At 39.5% G+C, this 21,099-nt stretch overlaps 3 protein-coding genes across 4 annotated transcripts; all 3 read left to right on the top strand.

The window, feature by feature from the left end:
- The first annotated feature begins 2,690 nt into the window (after positions 1-2,690).
- LOC108902144 (uncharacterized) lies at positions 2,691-7,764 on the top strand. 2 transcript variants are annotated; one of them, XM_018703884.2, is made up of 8 exons: positions 2,694-2,875; positions 3,138-3,176; positions 3,326-3,646; positions 4,092-4,211; positions 4,467-4,559; positions 5,270-5,386; positions 5,776-5,939; positions 7,030-7,764. In XM_018703884.2, the coding sequence occupies exons 1-8, from the start codon at positions 2,836-2,838 to the stop codon at positions 7,096-7,098; spliced, it is 963 nt and encodes a 320-aa protein (XP_018559400.1). In that variant the 5' UTR covers positions 2,694-2,835; the 3' UTR covers positions 7,099-7,764. The 2 variants fall into 2 exon arrangements, with proteins under 2 accessions (XP_018559401.1, XP_018559400.1); XM_018703885.2 differs by lacking the exon at positions 5,776-5,939 and having other exon boundaries at positions 2,691-2,875.
- A 780-nt stretch (positions 7,765-8,544) lies between these two features.
- LOC108902143 (polymeric immunoglobulin receptor) lies at positions 8,545-15,167 on the top strand. Its single transcript, XM_018703882.2, has 6 exons — positions 8,545-9,819; positions 10,194-10,523; positions 10,791-11,114; positions 11,229-11,348; positions 11,551-11,723; positions 13,588-15,167. Exons 1-6 carry the CDS (start codon positions 9,780-9,782, stop codon positions 13,687-13,689), a joined length of 1,089 nt encoding a protein of 362 aa, XP_018559398.1. The 5' UTR covers positions 8,545-9,779; the 3' UTR covers positions 13,690-15,167.
- A 1,198-nt stretch (positions 15,168-16,365) lies between these two features.
- Positions 16,366-20,872, top strand: LOC108902142 (polymeric immunoglobulin receptor). Its single transcript, XM_018703880.2, has 6 exons — positions 16,366-16,523; positions 16,889-17,218; positions 17,388-17,711; positions 18,101-18,220; positions 18,925-19,061; positions 19,958-20,872. The coding sequence occupies exons 1-6, from the start codon at positions 16,484-16,486 to the stop codon at positions 20,114-20,116; spliced, it is 1,110 nt and encodes a 369-aa protein (XP_018559396.1). The 5' UTR covers positions 16,366-16,483; the 3' UTR covers positions 20,117-20,872.
- The last annotated feature ends 227 nt before the right edge of the window (positions 20,873-21,099 follow it).

Here is a 21,099-nt window from a genome sequence, read left to right as displayed (position 1 = left end):
CTAAGAATAACAAATATCTGGTCTGTTACAAGAATTTACCTCACAGGATCAGTAAAGTACATTTATCATATTAGCTTATCTTACTCTGGCTGCTGCTGTATTTCAGGTTTGATATCACTCCTGTTTTATTTTCAGGTCCTATTACCTGTAAGAACTGGGATTCAGCCTCCAAATGTGAAGACTCTGTCTACCAGAACTTCAATCCTGCCAGCAGGGGTCAGGACCAAATTTAATCTGCATATCTGAAGACGAAAACAAATGGTAATGTTTGGGTGTGAATTCGGACTGCACATTGTGTAGCTTATATGTTTATTTTGCTCTTCTTTTTTTTTGAGATATTTTCTATTAACTTGTTTTTTTTTCTCTTCAGATGATACAAAATTGGTCATGTTGTGAAGGTGTTCAGTATCTCTCTTCTTCTGAAATAAAAGTATAGCAGTTTCATGGTTGTTTTCTTTTTAAACTTTGAGTAATACAAAGGAATGAGTAGAGTTCAGCTTGAAGCAGTTGCTTGATAAGTCTGTTGTACTTGTAATGGAAGCTAAGAAAAGCCAAGTTCCCTCAGTTATTATTTTGTTTTCAATTATGACATAATTTTTTTGTCACACCAGTGCCAGAATTTATGAATATTATGTTGAAATGAAATGAAATGACTGGTTGAGTGAGTTACTGATGGTTATTGCCCATAAATATAATGTATGGGATTTGGATTTAGTTGTATGTGTTATCTACTGAAGTAGTTGCACCCTTGAAGAAATTTTTCAACAATTTTGCTTCTGTGGAGAATCCTGTTCACCCTGTGAGATTCATGGTTATTTGGATTTTGAGGGCCTAATCATTTAATCCTTGCTGTATTTCAAGAGTAATTAGCTTCAATAAACAACTTTTGTATGAAACCTTGTATGTAGCTTTTTTTGTCTCCTATTGCTGGAATGAATTTGATGTAAGGACAAGTTCCATTTAGGGTTCGGGTTCCAAGTTAGAAATCCAATGAATCCCTTACCAAACCTTTTATTCAGGCTTTCTGCTTGGTGTATGTCTTTTGCCTCTGTTTGATCCTACAAGCATCAGAAATGAACCAAAAAAGATATGATTTATACAAATGATATGATTTTTTTAAGAGCTACAGGTTGATGACCAAGAAACACAGAAAATTCATGAACAAGCAGAGGAAGTTCCAGCACAAGAGACGCTTTTAATATCTGAAGGTTTGTGGCTAAGCAAATAGAGATAGAAATCTCCCTCCTGTTTGTCTTGCTCTGTGCCCCAGTGTGCGTCATACTCTCACCCTTCCCTTTTTTTGTGTGTGTGAACACACAGTGAACTGTCTGGCCTGGGAAAGACCAGAGGTCAAAAGTGCCAGATTGAATAATGTTAAAAAATATTGCACATATACTGAATTGTGTTGTTCAGGATGAAGGGAATCTAGAAATTAAGAAAACTGTAGGTAAAAGCTGAGAAAGCCTCAGTTGGTTCAGCTGGCAGAGGCCATGGATGAGAGAAAGGCAGGAGCTTCTCTCCTGACAGTTGAGAAGGAATCTATGTCTGTCAGAGGTGTGGTCAAATGGGTGAATGTTGGGCCAGAGATTGTACTGCCACAGTGCCAGAGGGACGGGGCAGCGATCCAGGCAATGCATTTGTGAACAGACCATGTGGAGATAAGAATTAACCACCAAGATTCTACTGTGTAAATCTCAAATCCTGCCTCAATTTGTCAAGGACTGGACATCTTCAAATAAGTGACACTGGAAATGCTGACCCATTTTACCTTTCTCTCTCTGCTACAAGTCTAACAGCTCCCAGTTTTTAAGGTCACATTCCACTCTCTTATCTACGAACTCTTGGCTGATATCAGAGCTACTGAATTATCGTGGAAATCAACACTCCCAGGCGCTTTTCAGATTCCCCCCAAAAAACAAAAAACATGTACTTGCACTGGTCTTGGGAATGCCTATAAAGTGCGAAGTAACTGAGTTGTTTCCAGCTGAATGTGAGGACTTTGGTGTTTCAAACAGACACCACCCATTTAACATTGTTTGAGAATCTCAGTAAATTTGGCAGGAGGTGTGTTGTTACATGTTCTGGGTTTGACTATTGTTTGAACCGAAAATGGCTTAGTACTGAAAAAATCGGATTCTGTTGAGGAACCTTTGACTGGTAAGGTATGCCACTCCTGAACCTCTTGGCATGATTATTACTGGAATATTGCATGATTTTGTTGCTTTGGTTGTTGTTTGACACAGATGATTTTTTTTTTGCCTGATCTGTGCCATACAATGTGATTCTTGTAGGTGAAACCCATATAAAAGGTTATTTTTAGAGCCCCCGGGGTGTGTTCTAGATGAAACTCTTAGAAGGTTAAAAGGTTCTGGATCAAACCCCCCAGATAGGGTCCTGGGTCAAACCTTGTGTGGAACCTTCACAGATGGTTCTATGTCTAACCCTTTCTCTTGAGTTCTGGGTAGAACCCTCTGAAAGGATTCCAGTTGGAACTTTTATAAAAGGTTTTACCAGGAACCAAAAATAGCTTTCCTGTGGGGACAAACTGAAAAACCCAAAACGGTTCTATTGAGCACCTTTATTATAAGAGTGTACTGGGAGTCCCAAGGAAATTTATGTTAACATCCCTTAATTCTTTCATTAAAACAGGATGTTTGGGTGGAACAGAGAAGAGGAAGACAAACAGTTGGGGGGTTTTAGGCATTTGTTGCCAAGTCAAAATTAAAGTGAGAGATGAAATACAAAGAGGTCAGGCTAATCATTGTGAAAGGAGTGAAGTGACAGAGTGTTTCACCTGCAACTGAATAATTTTTCTCCAACAGGATCAAATTCAGAATGAATTTCCACCATTTTCTGGTCTTCTGCTTCTTGGCAGGTGAGGACTGATTACCTGTCTGTCTCTCTGATGCTGCAGCTTATTGAACATTTGTTTTGTATATTTGTCTGTGACTTTCAGGTGCTACGCAATCATTATCATTGATCCAGTATTTGCTGTTGTTTATTTATGTGGTTGATGTAAGAAGGTACAGATGTTTCCCAAAGACACTGTGACTATTACTACTGCAGCTTTGAGAACAGTAACAACAACTCAGTTGAACTGATGTCTGCCTCTGTTTCATCTCTGCTTCTCTATGAAGTGATGGATTGGCTCTCATTAACCTGCACTCTGTTTTACAGTAAGTTTACAATACACAAAATTCTGACCATCAGTAATCACAGCACTGTGAACTGAAGAACACAGCTTCCAGTGTGACTCTGTAAATATGTGTGCAGCATCTTACATGACGAACAAATTGTAACTGTTGACTGTTCATCTTTTCTACAGAACAGCAGGATAAAAACTCTGGTTCTGTGACAACATATACTGGAGAAAACATGACATATTCATGCAACACCAATGTGAACAGAGACAGAATCTTCTTCTGTAAGGGAGAATGTAAAAAAGAAGAGGACATTCTCATTGAAACAGATGGGAACAGAGCTCAGAGTGGCAGATACAGCATCAAATATGAAAAAGGATCTGCATTTGGGCTGTATGTCACAATCACACAGGTGGTCAAGTCAGACTCAGGACAGTACAGGTGTGGTTATGGTAGAGCTTTGTCTCCTGATTCATCACGCACGTTCTCAGTCATTGTTGTAGACGGTGAGTTTTTTCCTTTTAAGTAAAACTTGACTTTCTTTCATTAAAACTGATGTATTTAGTATATCCACATATACAGTATCTAGGGATTTCTGGAGAATCGGAAAACAGTAAATGACAGTAAAATGTCTGAATGGCTGAAACAGGTTGGTGTAGGCGAAGAGAGAGAGGTACACTTGCAACAACTGTGATGTGAGAGTTGAGAGCATCAGATGTTGTAGGGGGACCGGTGGTGGTGACGTGTGCAGGGGGTGTGAAAGCTGAAAATGGAAATTAAGATTTTACATTTTTGTGGATTTATGTTGGACAGCCTTTACTATTTAAATCAAATCACTTTATTATAATATTTGATGCTGAATTTTGTGTGTGTGTCTGTGATTGAAAACGTCAGTGAGATTTATCTGTATCAGTACTGATTCAGTGTCTGATTGTTTCATTCTGTTTTCAGAAGCCCAACCACTTCCAAACCAAACAGGACCTTCTTCAGCATCAGTCCCAGCAGCTTCCACATCAGGAACAACACTGCTGTCTACACCAGCTTCCCCTGAAAACAACAAGACATCCACAGGTACAGGACAGTTCTGTTTGTCAGTCACCATCCCTCTGCCAACTTAAACTGAAATACACTGAACAAAAATATAACATAACGCAAGATTCTCTACATTTACCTTTAATATTCAGGACATCAGACTGACATCTGTTGTTTTTCTAAAGCTGAAAAACATTAATTTCATCAAGTATTCTTAATTAACTGTTGAAACGTTTTCAGTGTCTGATTGTTTCATTCTGTTTTCACAACTCCAACCACTTCCAAACCAAACAGGACCTTCTTCAGCATCAGTCCCAGCAGCTTCCACATCAGGAAAAACACTGCCGTCTACACCAGCTTCCCCTGAAAACACCAAGACATCCACAGGTACAGGACAGTTCACCTGTTGCAGAGGTGTGGAGCAGCTCTGGTCCTGGCTCACCTGCTTGCTATTTATCACTGGACTCAGAATAAGAACTGTGGCTCCCCAATCACTCAGTTCCAGATTGTTCTGCATGCTCTGTGGTAACACACTGTGGCTGCTCTAGTTCCCTGGTGTTTAAGTTTCTAATTCATGTTTTCTTGTGCCTTAGTATCCACCTGGTTTGTTGCTGCTGCCTGCCTCTGCTGATGTTCACCTGCTTCACCACCATTACCCTGCCACACTACTCACCTGCTCCAGGCCTCTAGCCTCTGTGTGCTCTGTGGTCCTTTGCTAAACTGTTTTGGCAAATCATTGCGTTCTAAAGTGCAACACACCTCTTTCACAGAGTTCACCAGGTTGTCAATAGTGACCTGCAGAATTGCGTCCCACTCCTCCTGCAGGGTCACATGAAAGGTGTTAAGGGACTTCTGAAGGATTTGAGAACAGCAGGGGGCGTGTTCGAGCTAAAATGGGATGTTAAGTTGACCTTTAATATCAGGACTTCAGATAATTTGTCATTTTTCTAAAGTAAGAAAAATGAAATTACAATTTCACAAAGTATTCTTGTGTGTGTGTCTTACTGAACATCTGTTGTCTTTATAATATTTAGAGTTTTTTAAATTAATTCTGGAAATATACTCAGTATCTGATTGTTTCATTCTGTTTTCACAAGCCAAACCACTTCCAAACCAAACAGGACCATCTTCAACATCAGTCCCAGCAGCTTCCACATCAGGAACGACACAGCTGCCTCCACCAGCTTCCCCTGAAAACAACAAGACATCCACAGGTACAGGACAGTTCTGTTTGTCAGTCACCATCCCTCTGCCAACTTAACCTGAAATACACTGAACAAAAATGTAACACAACATGCAAGTTTTTATATTAGAGTATTAGAAGTAACTATTAGAAACCACACTGCAAAGCAGAAATGTAACAGTACATACAGCATTCAGTGAAGAATCTGGTATATCCATTAGCAAAATGCAACACAACTCCTTCACATGGAGTTCACGTGATTGTCAATAGAGACGTGTGGAATCGTGTCCCACTCCTCCTGGACGGTCACACGGAGTCAGTGGACTTCAGCAGGAAGAAGAACACGTTGGTTTACAAGACGATCCGGAACAATCTAAAGCTGTTTTATGCAACAATCTCTCTCACTCTCGTCCCTCCCAGCCCTCAGCTCTGTCCCTCGCCCAGGTTATTTCCTGCCTCTGGTTGTGTGTGTGCCTGTGGGTTTTGTGCTGACGGCTGTTTCACTGCTGGTTTTCTACCTGTGTAAGACGAGGAGGAAGTATGTTTTGAAACCTGAGGGAAAGACAAACAACATAAACATAGAGGTGACTTTCTTTAACTTGTTTTGTCTGTGTTTACGTGGGTTTCAGTCATCACTGTGTGGTGTGTAACTGCTGGTCCAAAAGATGTTTTAGCTGATCTTGAGTGCAGGATAAAATCAGGGGCTCTCTGTTGGAACCTGGCCGTGTCATGAAATCAGACTGTCATGATATTTAGTGCAGATTCATGACATCATTTTAGGATCTGCCACTCTAAGTAATTCTTTGTCTAGACTCTTATTATTTCCTGTCTTATTTTTAGTTCATCTTCCTTGTTGTGTCTGTTATGGTTTTGCTTCCTGTCTTTGTTTTTGTTCCTGCCTGTGCTCCACCCTGATGTGTCCCACCTGTGTCTCATTGTCCTCTCCTTGTGCATTAAGTCTCTGTGCTTCCTTCCCTCTGTGTCAGTTTGTTTGTTTTGTTCCTGCACACCCATCTGCCTGTGTGTGTGTGTGTGTGTGTGTGTGTGTGTGTGTGTCTGCATTTGGGTTCAGAGGTGATTGAACCAGTAGCCTTAGAGTTAAAGGAAACTTAAAGGAAACCTAAGCTGTACTTTTTCTGACTCACCATGCTCTGACTGTGCAGACAGTAGCAGCTAAAGGGCTGGCACACATGAATGCTGCTTTCAAGGTTTGTAATACTGCGGCTTTTTTATAGCAACCACAGAAACTAGAGAGAGAGGAACGATGGTGCTCTGCTGCTTCCATGCAGCACAGTCTCTTTTCTCACGGTGATGTGAAGCCCTGATTCATTTCTGTAGAGCCACTAGTATGACTGTAGAGTCTTCCTTTGTTAAAAGCTGCATCTAAACACCTCTTGACTACTTCAGTTCTCTTTTAGTATTTTTCAAGTTTTGTTATCTGTGTGTTGTTTATATTTGTTTTTTGAAACGGTAAATCTTTATTTTGGTTTCTTTTTCTTTGGTATGAGCTTTATACTTCTCATTTTTAAAGTTTTATTTAAATGTAATTATTATTATAAGTTATTTAAATTGTTGCTCATTAACAAACAACTGCCTAAGAATAACAAATACCCTGTCTGTTACTCTGGCTACTGCTGTGTTTCAGGTTTGAATTCATTCCTGTTTTATTTTCAGTTACCTGTCACCTATGAGAACCCCGGTCCAGTCTCCGAGTGTGAGCACTCTGTCTGCCAGAGGATCTGAATCTGGATTTTGTATTGTGCAGTTTATAGTATAAACCTGGTAGCTTTCATAATCTCTCACAGAACTGATTATGTTTGTGAAGGTGTTCGACATCTTCTCACCTGATTATTCTGAAATAACATTATAGCAGTTTCTAGATGTTTCTGTTTTGAAACACAAAGAAATGAATATAGTTCAGCTGTAACAAGCTGCTTAAGGCAGCTGCACTTTGTAATGAAAAGTTTAAGTCATTTCATTTGTCAGTTTTTGTGCCAGTGCCAACTTTGATAAATATTTTATGTTATCAAATATGTTATAGTTTCTTTGAATTAGTGAAACAGCGCCCCTGTTGATTGTAATGGCTCATAGGTGTCATTCAATCAGTGTGGTGAGAAATGGTACTGCAAGTGTAATGGAAATTTAAAGAACGTATGTATTCTTCAGACTGACTGTGAACTTTGTGCTGTGTCAGGCTGAAATGATGAAGTCTTTGAAGTGGTTTCCCCCTGGACAGAGTCGATCGAGCTTTGAAAGAATTTTTCAACAATTTAACTTCAGTCAAGAATCCTGTTGACTGTGATCTGTGATTACCTGCAGTTTGTAGTAGTTAGCCTGCTAGCTGTCTAAATCCATGATCCTTGTTGTTCATCCAGAGTGATCAGCTTTAATAAACAACTTTATATGAAACTCTGTAGCTTTTTTTTGTCTCCTGTTACTGTCATGAACAATGTGACAGACCAGGTGAAATGTTCCAGAGGCAACATTAACATTGAGTTTAAATATATTCTTACTGTCCAACATGTTGAAAGAAGCGCTGGTGGCATGTTCTTAGATTTTAAGGATTAAAGACTGTGTATGGGTGCATGCAAGATTTAAAGCTCATACAGTGTCAGGTGACATATGCATGTTGCGTACACATACACTGATCTGCAACATCATCCTGTTCTGATCATGTTTAACCACAGAAAACAGAAGTAGAGAAAGAGTAGAGAGAAATATACAGCACATGAAGTCCACTTCTGAAAAACTGGCCCACGTCTGATGAGACGTTTACCACTGACCACCTATAAATACAGAGAGAAGATGAAGATTAATGAGATAATGAGAGCAACTGACAGAAATACAGAGTGAATGTACTCACAGAGGAGGAAGCAGCCAATCAAAGTGTGAAAGATTTTCATGTTGAGGCTCTGAGGGTTTAATGAACCTCTCTGTCAAATCAGGAACTTCTTTACTTCCTGCTCCAAAGACAACACACAGCTCTACTCTCCTCCCTTCTCCATCTGTCTTTATTTCTGCACATTAATGTAACACTCCACACAGCTATAACTTGAAGGAGTTGTTCAGTTTCACCTATCGTCATTTATCTTATTGCAGATATACAGTGAGCAGCTCTTGAAAAGCTTTGAGGTGTTTGAGCTCATCATCTTGCTGCAGTATGAATCCTTCTCCATAAAGGTGCAAACTGAGAGGGTGCAGCACATCTCTGAAGAATGGACTCTGTGCTCAGTTCAGTGCAGGTTTCCAGGAAGCCTTTCTTCCCCTACTGAGAGGTGGTTTAGAAACAGCTGTCATCGTCTGAGACCTCTATAAGACAACCTATCTCAACACTGCCTGACAAAAAACAACCAGCTGGAAACGCGAGGCACAGCCTCATTTATAACAGGAGAAGACTGGTTGAACAAGAACAAGTCTAGGACGAATAGATTAAAGCCACACGAATGTCATGCTTCAGTGGAGGGACACTCAAGGAAATCTGACCTTATGTTCAAAGGAGTTAATTTGGTCACTTCCCCAAATGTACTTAAATGTGACTGCTGACTTAGACCATGGACAGTCTTAAATATTTAGCCTGTCTAAAGGTGCATCCACTCTCTGTTTGCAAGTCTGCAGCTGTTCACAGTATCAGCATCCACACTGGAGAATGATCAGAGCTTAAAGTGGCCACTGAGTGTGTATAATCCAGCATTAATCTTAGATGAAACTGTTCACAGCCCTGTTATTTTAAAAATGCAAACGTGCAAAAGTGCAACATACATTTAAAATGAATAAGAGACGTTGAGAAGTAGATGAATAATGTTTTAGTGTGGAACAGAACGAGTCGACCACATTCAGTTTGCAGTAACTCTGCTGGAGGATACACTGCTTTTAATACTTTTCTTCTGTACTGTAAAAACAGAGAAGTTTGCAGCCACAGCAGTCGTATATGAAATGTCAGCGTCAGAAACAGAGCAAAGAGGAACAAACCCGCTTTCTTGGCTTCTCATACTCATCTGTTTTTGTTGTTTTTAACTGGATAAAGCTGCTGACGTTCTCTGAACTTTCTCTGTTCATTTAATATTTTTTGATTTCTGATTAATTTAAATCCTCTGTCACATTAGTTTACATGTTCTACTGCACATATACAGAAAAAAAAGGACAGAGAGAGAGGGGAAGGAAATGTTAAATGAATGCAGCCTCAACTTCTTGATTGACCAGCTTTACGATGAAACCCCCTCTGTATCATTATCATACTGTGGGTGCAGCTAAAAGCTGTGAGAACACAGACAGAGATAGAGGAAGAGAGAGAGATAAAGGAAGGAAATGTTAGATTAACGCAGCCTCGGCTTCTTGACTGACCACACAGACAGACAGTGAGTTTGAAGTGACAGAGTCAGTTCATCTACAGCTGAAACATTTTCTCCATCAGGATCAAATTCAGAATGAATCTCCACCATGTTCTGTTCTTCTGCTTCTTCTCAGGTGAGGACTGATTACCTGTCTGTCTCTGATGCTGCAGCTCACACTGCTTATTGACAATATTTGATCACAGAGGCCTTTGTGTTGGTTTATTGTTCTGTGATGTGTTCTGTTCTCTATGCTTCAGAAAAAACATAATATTCATCATTATATGTTGTTGATAGTTCAGATGTTGATGTAAGAAAGTAGGGACTTTAATAAAACAACAACTCCTGCTGTGTAGCCAGTGAAGAGTTGAAGTGATGTCTGCCTCTGTATCATCTCTGCTTCTCTGTGAAGTGATGGATTAGCTCTCATTAACCTGCAGTCTGTTTTACAGTAAGTCTACAATACACAAAGTTCTGACCATCAGTATTCACTGTTCATCTGTCCAACAGCACTGTGTGGTGGAAACTCTGGGATCAACATCTATACAGGACCTGAAGGAGGAAGTGGAACAATTAATTGCTACTTGACTCTGTCTGGAAACAGGAAGTTCTTCTGTAAGAATGAATGTAAAGGAGAAGACGTTCTTATTAAAACAGATGATGTCAGAGCTAACAGAGGCAGGTACAGCATTGAATATAAAGGTGAATCTTCTGGAAGAGGAATTGTGTCTGTGACCATCAGAAATCTGACCCAGTCTGACTCAGGACGGTACAGGTGTGGTCTGGGTGGATCTTTGGTTCCAGAGTCATACACTGACTTTGGGGTCAGAGTTTCAGATGGTGAGTTTCTACTGAAAGTCATTAAACAGATATATTTAGTATGTTAGCTATGTTTTTGTAAGAATAAATTAAATCAAATAGGATCAATTTAAATTGTGGATGAACATGAGTTATTTATGATGTATTGTTATGTTAATGATCAAATAGCTTCATTAGCAGTCAGACTGTGGTTGAACTGAGCAGCTTCCAGTGTGACTCTGTAGATGTGTGTGCAGCATCTTACAGGACGAACAGATTGTAACTGTTGACTGTTCATCTTTTCTACAGAGCTGCTGGATAAAAACTCTGGTTTTCTCAGAACAGACACTGAAGGAGAAAATGTCACATATCCATGCATCGATGCTGTGAACAGAGACAGAATCTTCTTCTGTAAGGGAGAATGTAAAAAAGAAGAGGACATTCTCATTGAAACAGATAAGAACAGAGCTCAGAGTGGCAGATACAGCATCGAATATAAAGAAGGATCTACATTTGGACTGTATGTCACAATCACACAGGTGGTCAAGTCGGACTCAGGACAGTACAGGTGTGGTTATGGCAGAGCTTTGTCTCCTGATTCATCACGCACGTTCTCAGTCATTGTTGTCAATGGTGAGTTTTTAATTTTTCATCAACAAGAAAATATTGTAAATATTGAAAATATTTCTTCATGACCTTTTGGTTAAATGCAAATTCATTTTTAAGGAAGTTTTAGTGTCATTTAAGTATCAGCAGCTCAGGCCACTTCAAAACCAACCTGGACTCACCGACCTTCCTCAACCTCCACATCAAGAACAACACAGGTCACTTCGTCAGCTTCCCCTGAAAACACCAAGACATCCACAGGTACAGGACAGTTCTGTTTGTCAGTCACCATCAAGCAACATGCTGTAATGTTTAGCGTCAGTTTGGTAAGAGATATATTATATCGAGAATGGGAGCAGAAACAAAAGTGTTGTGTTTATATATTTGTCCAGTATAAATATATCCTCTGAAAACTGTAAAATTATCATTACAACACTGTCTAATAACCTCTCTGATCTCTCAGTCTCATCCCTCCCAGCCCTCAGCTCTGTCCCTCGCCCAGGTTATTTCCTGCCTCTGGTTGTGCCCTTGGTGTTTGTGCTGCTGGCTGTTTCTCTGCTGGTTTTCTACCAGTGTAAGAGGAAGAGGAACTTTGAAGAAAACAGTGAAGAAGATGCAGACTACGTAAACATGGAGGTGACTTTCTTTAACTTGTTTTGTTTGTGTGCAGTTCAATCATTGTTGCATGACGTGTAACTGACTTTTTTCTTTGCAATTCAGTAATTTGCAGATTTTAAAAACCTCATGTTTGCAAAGGTCTAATATGTGCAAAAATAGAAGTGAGACCAAGGTGTGAACGCGTATGTGTACGTAGAGACCCAGTGAAGCATAAAATGAACCTTAAATGTGTGTGTTTTGGATGGTGTACACATGAAATCATGAAATCACACTGTCATGAAATTTAGTGCAGACACTCATGGTTCCCAAATGATGAATCTGAGTGATGCCACTCTTACTTCCTGTCTTTGTTGTTGTTCCTGCCTCTGTGATTGGCTGCCCCGCCCTGATGTGTTTCACCTGTGTCTCATTGCCTCCTCTCTCTTTGTGCATTGAGTCTCTGTGATTCTTCTCCTCAGTGTCAGTTTGTTTGTTGTGTTCCTGCAGTCTGTTGGAGTCACTGTCTTTTTTTCCTGTTTCATTCATGTTCCTGTTCCTCAGTTTTTCCCAGTGCTCCTGCTGACCTGTAGGTTTTGGATATTATTTGTGTTTATCTTAAAGAATCTTCACTGAACCCAGCTGCCTTTGTGTGTGTGTTTGTACTTGTGTCCAGAAATAATTGAACTCTAACAAGTGACCTTGCTGATCCTCTGACTTTTCATCCAGCGCCACCATCAGGTCAAATCCATTGTTCTCAGTGTAAAGACAACAGCAGGACGGGAATGATACACAGACTGATTTTACTGCCTGTTATCTGAGTTTCACAACTGATTCATGTCTTTACAAACAGTGAACAGACAAATCAGTGAAGGGAAATGGTTCTGGAGCAACATCAGAAACCTCAAAGTCTTTACCTGTAAATTATAATATGATAACTAATTGATAACGGCACAATAAACAATGTTTATGTTGTGAGTTAGCAAAACTTTCTCTATTTCTCATGACATACTGTTAACCATTCCCTCTATTTGAAGGTACAACCTGCTTTATTTATCTGCATGATGAGATTATACAACTAGGTGGCCAACAGGTGGTGCTGCTGCCACTAATTCAGAGTACACAGCACTGGCATTGCTGGGTGTAAACAGCTCAGTCTTTCCTGAGTCCTCCTTTCTTGAAGCTCAGATTAATCACTAATTGAATTACAATTCTGGGTGCATGTACAATTAATTAATTGATCAATTGTTAAAGTCTGCATCAAAACATTTTCTATGAAATCACTTCCTGATTATCTGAAACATGTCTTCTAGCTCGCATAACGTCACCCTCTTAAAATGATTGCCTGAGTCATTTTTCAGGAAACACAAAAAACTGAACCACTTGTTGAATATATGATATTTACTAACAATTTTAATCAAAACAGTTATAACAACAGATGCCTATTGACATACAAACCAGAAGGTCAGTCAAACATGGAACAAGAGAGAATTAAATAACTTTAATTAAAACTAAAAAAGTCACACTCTTGACATAGGCAATTATACTAAAGGGGTAGAATGGCACGATCTGTTTAACTGAGGATGTAGGCAATTTTACTAGAGGTGGCCAGCATCATGAGGAGATGATTTAGGGAAAAAAAATCATTTTAAAAAAAAAATGACTTAGGCAATTATTTTAAGAGGGTGATGATAAGCTTCTTAGTTCTTTGACCTGTTGATGTTTTTCTGTATTTCTGTAGTTCATGTGATTTCCTCTGGAATGTGCTCTTCTTGCTCTAAAAGTGTCATTTAAATAAAAACACTAACACATTAGCAAACAACTGTCTAATGATAACAAATATATGGTCTGTTACTCTGGCTGCTGCTGTATTTCAGGTTTGATATCATTCCTGTTTTATTTTCAGGTACCTGACAACAACTATGAGAAGTGGGGTCCAGACTCAAAGTGTGAAGACTCTGTCTACCAGAACTTCAATCCTGCCAGCAGGGATCAGGACCAAGTTTAATCTGCATATCCAAAGACAGAAAACAAATGGTAATGTTTGGATTTGAATCTGGATTTTGTATTGTGCTGTTTATAGTATAAACCTGGTGTTTTTCATATTCTCTCTTCTGATGATACAGATGTTTGTTAAGGTGTTCAGCCTCTTCTCACATGGTTATTCTGAAATAGCAGTTTCTTGATGTTTCTTCTTTTAAACTTGGAGTAATACACAAAGAAATGAGAACAGTCCAGATTTAAAATGTTGCTTGATAAGGCAGTTGCACTTTGTAATGGAAGCTAAGAATAGCCAAGTTTCCTCAATTATTTGTTCTGTTTTTTTTTTCAGTATTAAGTAATTTCATTTGTCACACTTGTTGAATGATGAAACAAGGAGTGTGTGTCTGTGTGTGTGTGTGTGTGTGTGTGACAAAGATGTTGTCAGTTATATTCTTTTTATCATCATTTACTCATTTTCATCATTTTATAATTTTCTTTAAGTTTTGAGGATCAGTGTGTAACGTTTATGTGGATCTGTTGGTAGAACTGGAATGTAATATACGAAGACATGTTTTATTAGTGTGTAATACCCTAAAACTAATTATCTGTTTGTGTTCGCTTAGAATGAGCCATTTATATCTACATAGGGAGCGGGTCCTCTTTCACAGAGGCTGTCATGTTGTGCCGTTTCTACAGTAGCCCAGAGCGGACAAACTGAACCAAACAGTGGCTCTAAATGGGGCTATGGGACTGTCTGACACACTTGGAGAGGGAGAGCTCAGGGGACCAGTATTCAGTTGGCTGCAGTTAGCGTTCTCACCACTAGATGGCACTAAATCCCACACACTGCTCCTTTAAGCATTGACTAATGTAAGTCAATGATAAACATATGATCTTGTTTGCCTTGTCATCATATCGTACATCTCTGCAGATGGTTGATCTTTACTGATACGGAGCTAAAGACACACCCTTCTCTCTCCACCTCAGGTATACTGTTTTACTTCCAGACAAAATGAGTTATTGGTGGTTTGATGTTTATAGATGTTGACTGAGGGAATGTCCCACCTAACTGGTTTGGTCCAGTACTGCTGAAGCACAAGCACTTGTCTCTGTAGAGAGAAGTGAAGCTAAACTGGGGACAGTGTATAAGGTAACGTTCCCTGTCACTCAGGACTCTTTTTCACAGGCTTTACAGCTCTGATTCAGGGTAAAGGGTAAATTAAAGCTACATCTTTAATATTACTTTAAAATTTGGAAGATCCTGATTCTAAAAATGTAGCTTATGAATTCTAGTAAGATCTGTTTTATTCAAGTGACTTGAAATTTCCAAGTCACACCAAATTCTAAATTTAGTGTACGAGTCCAGCCTTTTACTAACAGCATGTAGGACCAACCCAGACTGCTTCTAATGTCACTTTATTGTTTTTCATCTTGAATTTTCTACACTGTAGTGACATTTAATCTTGTAGTAATGGTAGAATAAACATTACATAAAAAGACAAATGCCTGGTTTTGAGGAGTAATTTTTTTTTGAGAATTAATTATCGACCAAGGAAGGGGTTTTCTTCAAGAGGGATGCCCTCAGCCCCCGAGAGGTAAGCTCCAGAGCAACCACACCACACTACTGTTCACACACACACACACACACACACACACACACACACACACACACACACACACACACACACACACACACACTCACCCCACATCCTCTGGATAGAGAATCTGTGTAAGGACCCCTCCCTGGGGTTTGACCAGGTGTTCAAACTTGAGTATCATGGCTGTTTTATATTGGTTAGAAAGAGAGCCCTGCTCAGAGTGATTAGCTTTAGTAAACAACTCTTGCTTGACTCTTTCTTTTTTGGATCCAGCTCCAAGTTAGTAAAACATTTGGATTCGATGAGCTCAGTTTTCCAACGAATCCCTTATTGAAGGTGTGTATCTCAGTTTGATCCCACAGGCATGAGAAAGGAATCAATGACGTGATTTATGGAAATGCGTGACAACTCAGAGATTCTAAAGTGAACAAACATGATAAACTGGCTTAAATGGAATGAGTATTTGGTGTCTGTTTTCCAGTAAAGATATTGAGACTGAACTGAGTAAGGCAGAGATAAAAATCCCTCCTGCTGATCTTTCTGTGTCTCAGGGCATGTCTCAGACCCCCCACATCCTTTTTTCCTGTGTTCCTGTGTGTGTGTAAAGAACCAGAGGTCAAATGTATCAGATTGAACAATGCTAAAAAAAATACTGTGCACATGCTGATAGTGTTCAGGATGTTCAGGGACACTTCAGGTGGTTCAGCCAGGAGAGGCCATGGACGAGGGAGAGGCAGGAACTTCTGCCCTGGCAGCAGAGATGGAAGCTCCACCTAGTTGACCACTGACAGCTCCTCAAGAGGAGAGCTGAAAACCCCAAATAAGGGACTCTGGAAATGCTGACCCATTGTATCTCCTATAGGGACAAGTCAAAGAACCATATGGCTCTAGTTAGCACCTTCATTTCAAGTGTGTATGTTGACTTTCAAGGAAATAATAAGAATAATAATTATGGTATTATTCCCCAAGTCTTTCCCTAATCTAAAACCGGATGTATGAGTCAGACAGCACTGGAGTACAACAGTCAGTGATGATAGCAAATGGGATATCAGACACAGGAAGAAAGAAAGAATAAAAACATGGGAAAAAAGTAAGATAAAAAGTACAAATAGAAGTCAGGTAAAACTGAGCAGCTTCAGCTTTCTGATTGACCACAGAGACAAAGAGTGGAAGGAGTGAAGAGATAGAGGCAGTTCACTCTCCATCAGGATCAAATTCAGAATGAATCTCCACCATGTTCTGTTCTTCTGCTTCTTCTCAGGTGAGGACTGATTACCTGTCTGTCTCTGATGCTGCAGCTCACACTGCTTATTGACAATGTTTGATCACAGAGGCCTTTGTGTTGGTTTATTGTCTTATTCTGTGACTTGATGCTGGTAAAACATAATATCCATCATTATATGTTGTTGATAGTTCAGATGTTGATGTAAGAAAGTAGGGACTTTAATAAAACAACAACTCCTGCTGTGTAGCCAGTGAAGAGTTGAAGTGATGTCTGCCTCTGTATCATCTCTGCTTCTCTGTGAAGTGATGGATTAGCTCTCATTAACCTGCAGTCTGTTTTACAGTAAGTCTACAATACACAAAGTTCTGACCATCAGTATTCACTGTTCATCTGTCCAACAGCACTGTGTGGTGGAAACTCTGGGATCAAGATCTATACAGGACCTGAAGGAGGAAGTGGTAGAATTGGTTGCCACTTGACTCTGTCTGGAAACAGGAAGTTCTTCTGTAAGAACGAATGTAAAGGAGAAGATGTTCTGATTCAAACAGATGATGTCAGAGCTAACAGAGGCAGGTACAGCATTGAATATAAAGGTGAATCTTCTGGAAGAGGAATTGTGTCTGTGACCATCAGAAATCTGACCCAGTCCGACTCAGGACGGTACAGGTGTGGTCTGGGCAGATCTTCAGTTCCAGAGTCAAACTCTGACTTTGGGGTCAGAGTTTCAGATGGTGAGTTTCTACTGAAAGTCATTAAACAGATATATTTAGTATGTTAAATTGTAAGAATAAATAAAATCAAATAGAATTCATTTATGAATGATATTTATGAAATCATGTATTATTATGACTATATTCAAATTACTACATTATAACTGTTGACTGTTCATCTTTTCTACAGAGCTGCTGGACAGAAAGTCTGGTTTTATCCAAACAGACACAGAAGGAGAAAATGTTACATATTCATGCATCGATGCTGTGAACAGAAGCAGAATCTTCTTCTGTAAGGGAGAATGTAAAAAAGAAGAGGACATTCTCATTGAAACAGATAAGAACAGAGCTCAGAGTGGCAGATACAGCATCGAATATAAAGAAGGATCTACATTTGGACTGTATGTCACAATCACACAGGTGGTCAAGTCGGACTCAGGACAGTACAGGTGTGGTTATGGTAGAGCTTTGTCTCCTGATTCATCACGCACGTTCTCAGTCATTGTTGTAGACGGTGAGTTTTTTCCTTTTAAGTAAAACTTGACTTTCTTTCATTAAAACTGATGTATTTAGTATATCCACATATACAGTATCTAGGGATTTCTGGAGAATCGGAAAACAGTAAATGACAGTAAAATGTCTGAATGGCTGAAACAGGTTGGTGTAGGCGAAGAGAGAGAGGTACACTTGCAACAACTGTGATGTGAGAGTTGAGAGCATCAGATGTTGTAGGGGGACCGGTGGTGGTGACGTGTGCAGGGGGTGTGAAAGCTGAAAATGGAAATTAAGATTTTACATTTTTGTGGATTTATGTTGGACAGCCTTTACTATTTAAATCAAATCACTTTATTATAATATGTATCAGGATTTATTCAGTATCTGATTGTTTCATTCTGTTTTCAGAAGCCCAACCACTTCCAAACCAAACAGGACCTTCTTCAACATCAATCTCAGCAGGTTCCACATCAGGAACAACACAGCCGCCTCCATCAACTTCCCCTGGAAATAACACTACATCCACAGGTACAGGACAGTTCTGTTTGTCAGTCACCATCCCTCTGCCAACTTAACCTGAAATACACTGAACAAAAATATAACATAACGCAAGATTCTCTACATTTACCTTTAATATTCAGGACATCAGACTATCTGTCAGAATAATCATATAATATTTATCATGATAAAGTCTACAAACTTACTTCAAATATTCAGAATCATTTACTTTATTATAATATTTGATGCTGCATTTTTTTTGTCCACAAGCAATGGCTTGTTATAATCATCCACACTGTTGTCCAGTGAACCAAGGGCCATTGGACATGCGTCTTAGCTCAGATAAGATGGTTGTGAAGCCGGGCAGCTGTCAGATCCATGCGGTGGTGTGGACTACACACATGGATGTTTGCCTTTCTGATGCAGCTGCAGATGGTCTGTGCCAAGATTCCTGCCTTATATAGACCCACAACTTCATTGGTTGCTCATGTTTCTGAACAGTTTCTGGTTGACATTCCTGTGGTCAGTATGTGACTGTGCATTTGACAAAATCTGACATCTTGTAGTGGCGTGGCACACCAGTACAATAACCATTTTGCGTAATCAGCATTGTGATGTGCCACATCTGTCTGGTGGATGGATCATTTTGGCAAAAACTGTAAAATTATCTGTGACGACATTGTCTCTCTAATCTCTCTCACTCTCATCCCTCCTGGCCCACAACTCTCGCCCAGGTTATTTCATGCCTCTGGCTGTAGGTATGCCCTCAGCTTTTGTGCTGATGGCTGTTTCTCGGGTTTTCTACCTGTGTAAGATGAGGTGGGGATCTGTTTTGGACACCGAGGGAAACACAGGCAACAGAAACATGCAGGTGACTTCATTACTTTGTTTCATCTTACATGTTGTTTCTGTATGGGGTGTAACTGACATTGTCTTCGAGTATTTCCCTAATATGGACAAAAAGGAGACCAAGGTGAGAACATGTATGTGTAGAAACCCAGTGAAACATAAAATGTGCTCTGGACAGTATCCACTTTAAGTCTTCCAGTCGATTTGGATCTCCAAGTCAAGTCACCAATTCAGGGCAGAGCTTAGAAGGTTTAGAACGTACACTATGATATTATTTACATAGACCAAACAACTCCCAGTGGCAAGGAAAATCTTCCTTTTAAGAGGCAGAAAGAGACCTGATGGGCAGCCATTTTCCTCAACTGGCTGGGTTGCATTCTGGGAGCGCAGTGTTATAGGATAATAGGGGACTATGAGCTCTTCCAGAGAGGATGGTGTCTGACCATTAAGGGCTTTGTAGGTGAGGAGGATTAGAAATTTTAGATCACTTGGAGAGTCTTTAGATATTTGTATGAGGAAATTGGGAATTTGGGAATTGCAATAGTCCGGCCCAGAAGTAACAAATGCATGGACTGTTTTTTTCTTCTGTTTAATTACAGCTACTTCAAGAGACTTCAGTGTCTAGTAAACAAGTGATAAGGGTAAAACTTCCTTTAACAATCTAGTTTGGAAGGAGGCAGGTTTGATAGTATAGATGAAGAAAGTGTTGATGTTAGTTTGGGAGAAGATCAATTGGAGAAAAACAGTCAAAAACAGGTGTTACAGCTGTTTGTAAGGATCTTATGTTCAGAGATAAATCAGTGCTGGTAGCTCATAAAGTTGCCTGAGAGCTATAGGAATACATGGATCAATACAGTGGTGGGGTTGTTTTGATTTTTTGCTATCAATGATGAGTAACAGGCAGCTCTGTCATTACAGAGGGCCGTCTCATATATTTTAAGAATACCCCGCCAGGCTGAGAGGGATTCTAACGCCATATCCTTGTTTGGGATTCCAAACCTGATGACTCCATCTGCTGAAACCACAAACCAGCCAGCAGGGACTGAGACCAAACCTACTCTGCTTATCCAAACATAGAAAAGAAATAGTAATGTTTGGATCTGAATCTGGATTTTGTATTGTGCCGTTTAAAATCTAAATCTGGTATTTTTAATAATCTCTCTTCTGATCATATAGAACTGATTGTGTTAGTGAAGATGTTCAACATCTTCTCATTTGATTATTCTGAAATGAAAGTTTAGCAGTTTTTTGATGTTCCCTCTTTTAAACTTTGAGTATTACACAAAGAAATGAGCACAGTCCAGATTTAACCAGTTACTTGATAAGTCAGTTGCACTTTGTAATGAAAGCTAAGAAAAAACAATCTTCCTCAGTTATTTGTTCTAGTTTTGTTTTCAATTATCAGTGTTGTATCAGTGTTATTTGTCACACTTGTTGGGTCTTTGACTAGCTTTTATGAATGTTTTATTAAATATTTATCATTATTTTTTCTTCAGATTTATCCTATCCTATCCTAGGCCTCAAACACCTGACATCATCTTTTGTTGTCAGTTTTGGCGTGCCTACTTCTTTTCTGTTTTTGTTTTCCCTCACAGGATAAGAACTTCCAAACAGAAGCACAGTTGGGATGTTAATGACGTAAACCACAATCCCTTGGTTTGATAGAGGCCTTGCTTTATCTTGCTGATTCTACTGATTTATAAATTCTATAAAAATATTTTTACTCTTTTTTACTTGTCACTTTATCATGACTGCAGCAGGTTTTGTCCATGTCAGGATCATATCAGTGAGCTGATTAGTCAGCATGTGGGTGGTTGTCATATTAAAGCTGATCCTCTGAAGTGAACCTGTGTGAGTGTGTGATACTGATGTTCCACATCATTCACTTTGCAGTAACATCCTGTAAAATGTGGCAGAAGGAGGCTGGGTCTCAGAGTTCATCAGATATACTTTGGTGGTGGAGCAAGAAGTTTCCAATTTCTGATGGAGTGATATTAGTTGCTGTTGAATTGAGTGCTTTTAACTTTGACACAGCGATTTAGTCTGAAACAGCTACAGTT

The sequence above is a fragment of the Lates calcarifer genome, unplaced genomic scaffold (genome assembly GCF_001640805.2).
Source record: "Lates calcarifer isolate ASB-BC8 unplaced genomic scaffold, TLL_Latcal_v3 _unitig_4707_quiver_1262, whole genome shotgun sequence".
NCBI lineage: Eukaryota > Metazoa > Chordata > Actinopteri > Centropomidae > Lates > Lates calcarifer.
Note: the sequence above shows the minus strand (reverse complement) of the source record. Positions and strands in the feature narration are given on the sequence as shown.

Bases quoted from the DNA above. Each gene is read 5' to 3' on its own strand.
- LOC108902142 (XM_018703880.2), top strand. From the start codon at position 16,484: ATGAATCTCCACCATGTTCTGTTCTTCTGCTTCTTCTCAG. The intron at 17,712-18,100 runs GTGAGTTTTTTC...TTCTGTTTTCAG, and splicing joins CTCAGTCATTGTTGTAGACG to AAGCCCAACCACTTCCAAAC. The intron at 18,221-18,924 runs GTACAGGACAGT...ACTCTCGCCCAG, and splicing joins AAATAACACTACATCCACAG to GTTATTTCATGCCTCTGGCT.
- LOC108902143 (XM_018703882.2), top strand. From the start codon at position 9,780: ATGAATCTCCACCATGTTCTGTTCTTCTGCTTCTTCTCAG. The intron at 11,349-11,550 runs GTACAGGACAGT...CTGATCTCTCAG, and splicing joins AAACACCAAGACATCCACAG to TCTCATCCCTCCCAGCCCTC. The intron at 11,724-13,587 runs GTGACTTTCTTT...TTTTATTTTCAG, and splicing joins CAGACTACGTAAACATGGAG to GTACCTGACAACAACTATGA.
- LOC108902144 (XM_018703884.2), top strand. From the start codon at position 2,836: ATGAATTTCCACCATTTTCTGGTCTTCTGCTTCTTGGCAG. The intron at 3,647-4,091 runs GTGAGTTTTTTC...TTCTGTTTTCAG, and splicing joins CTCAGTCATTGTTGTAGACG to AAGCCCAACCACTTCCAAAC. The intron at 5,940-7,029 runs GTGACTTTCTTT...TTTTATTTTCAG, and splicing joins CAAACAACATAAACATAGAG to TTACCTGTCACCTATGAGAA.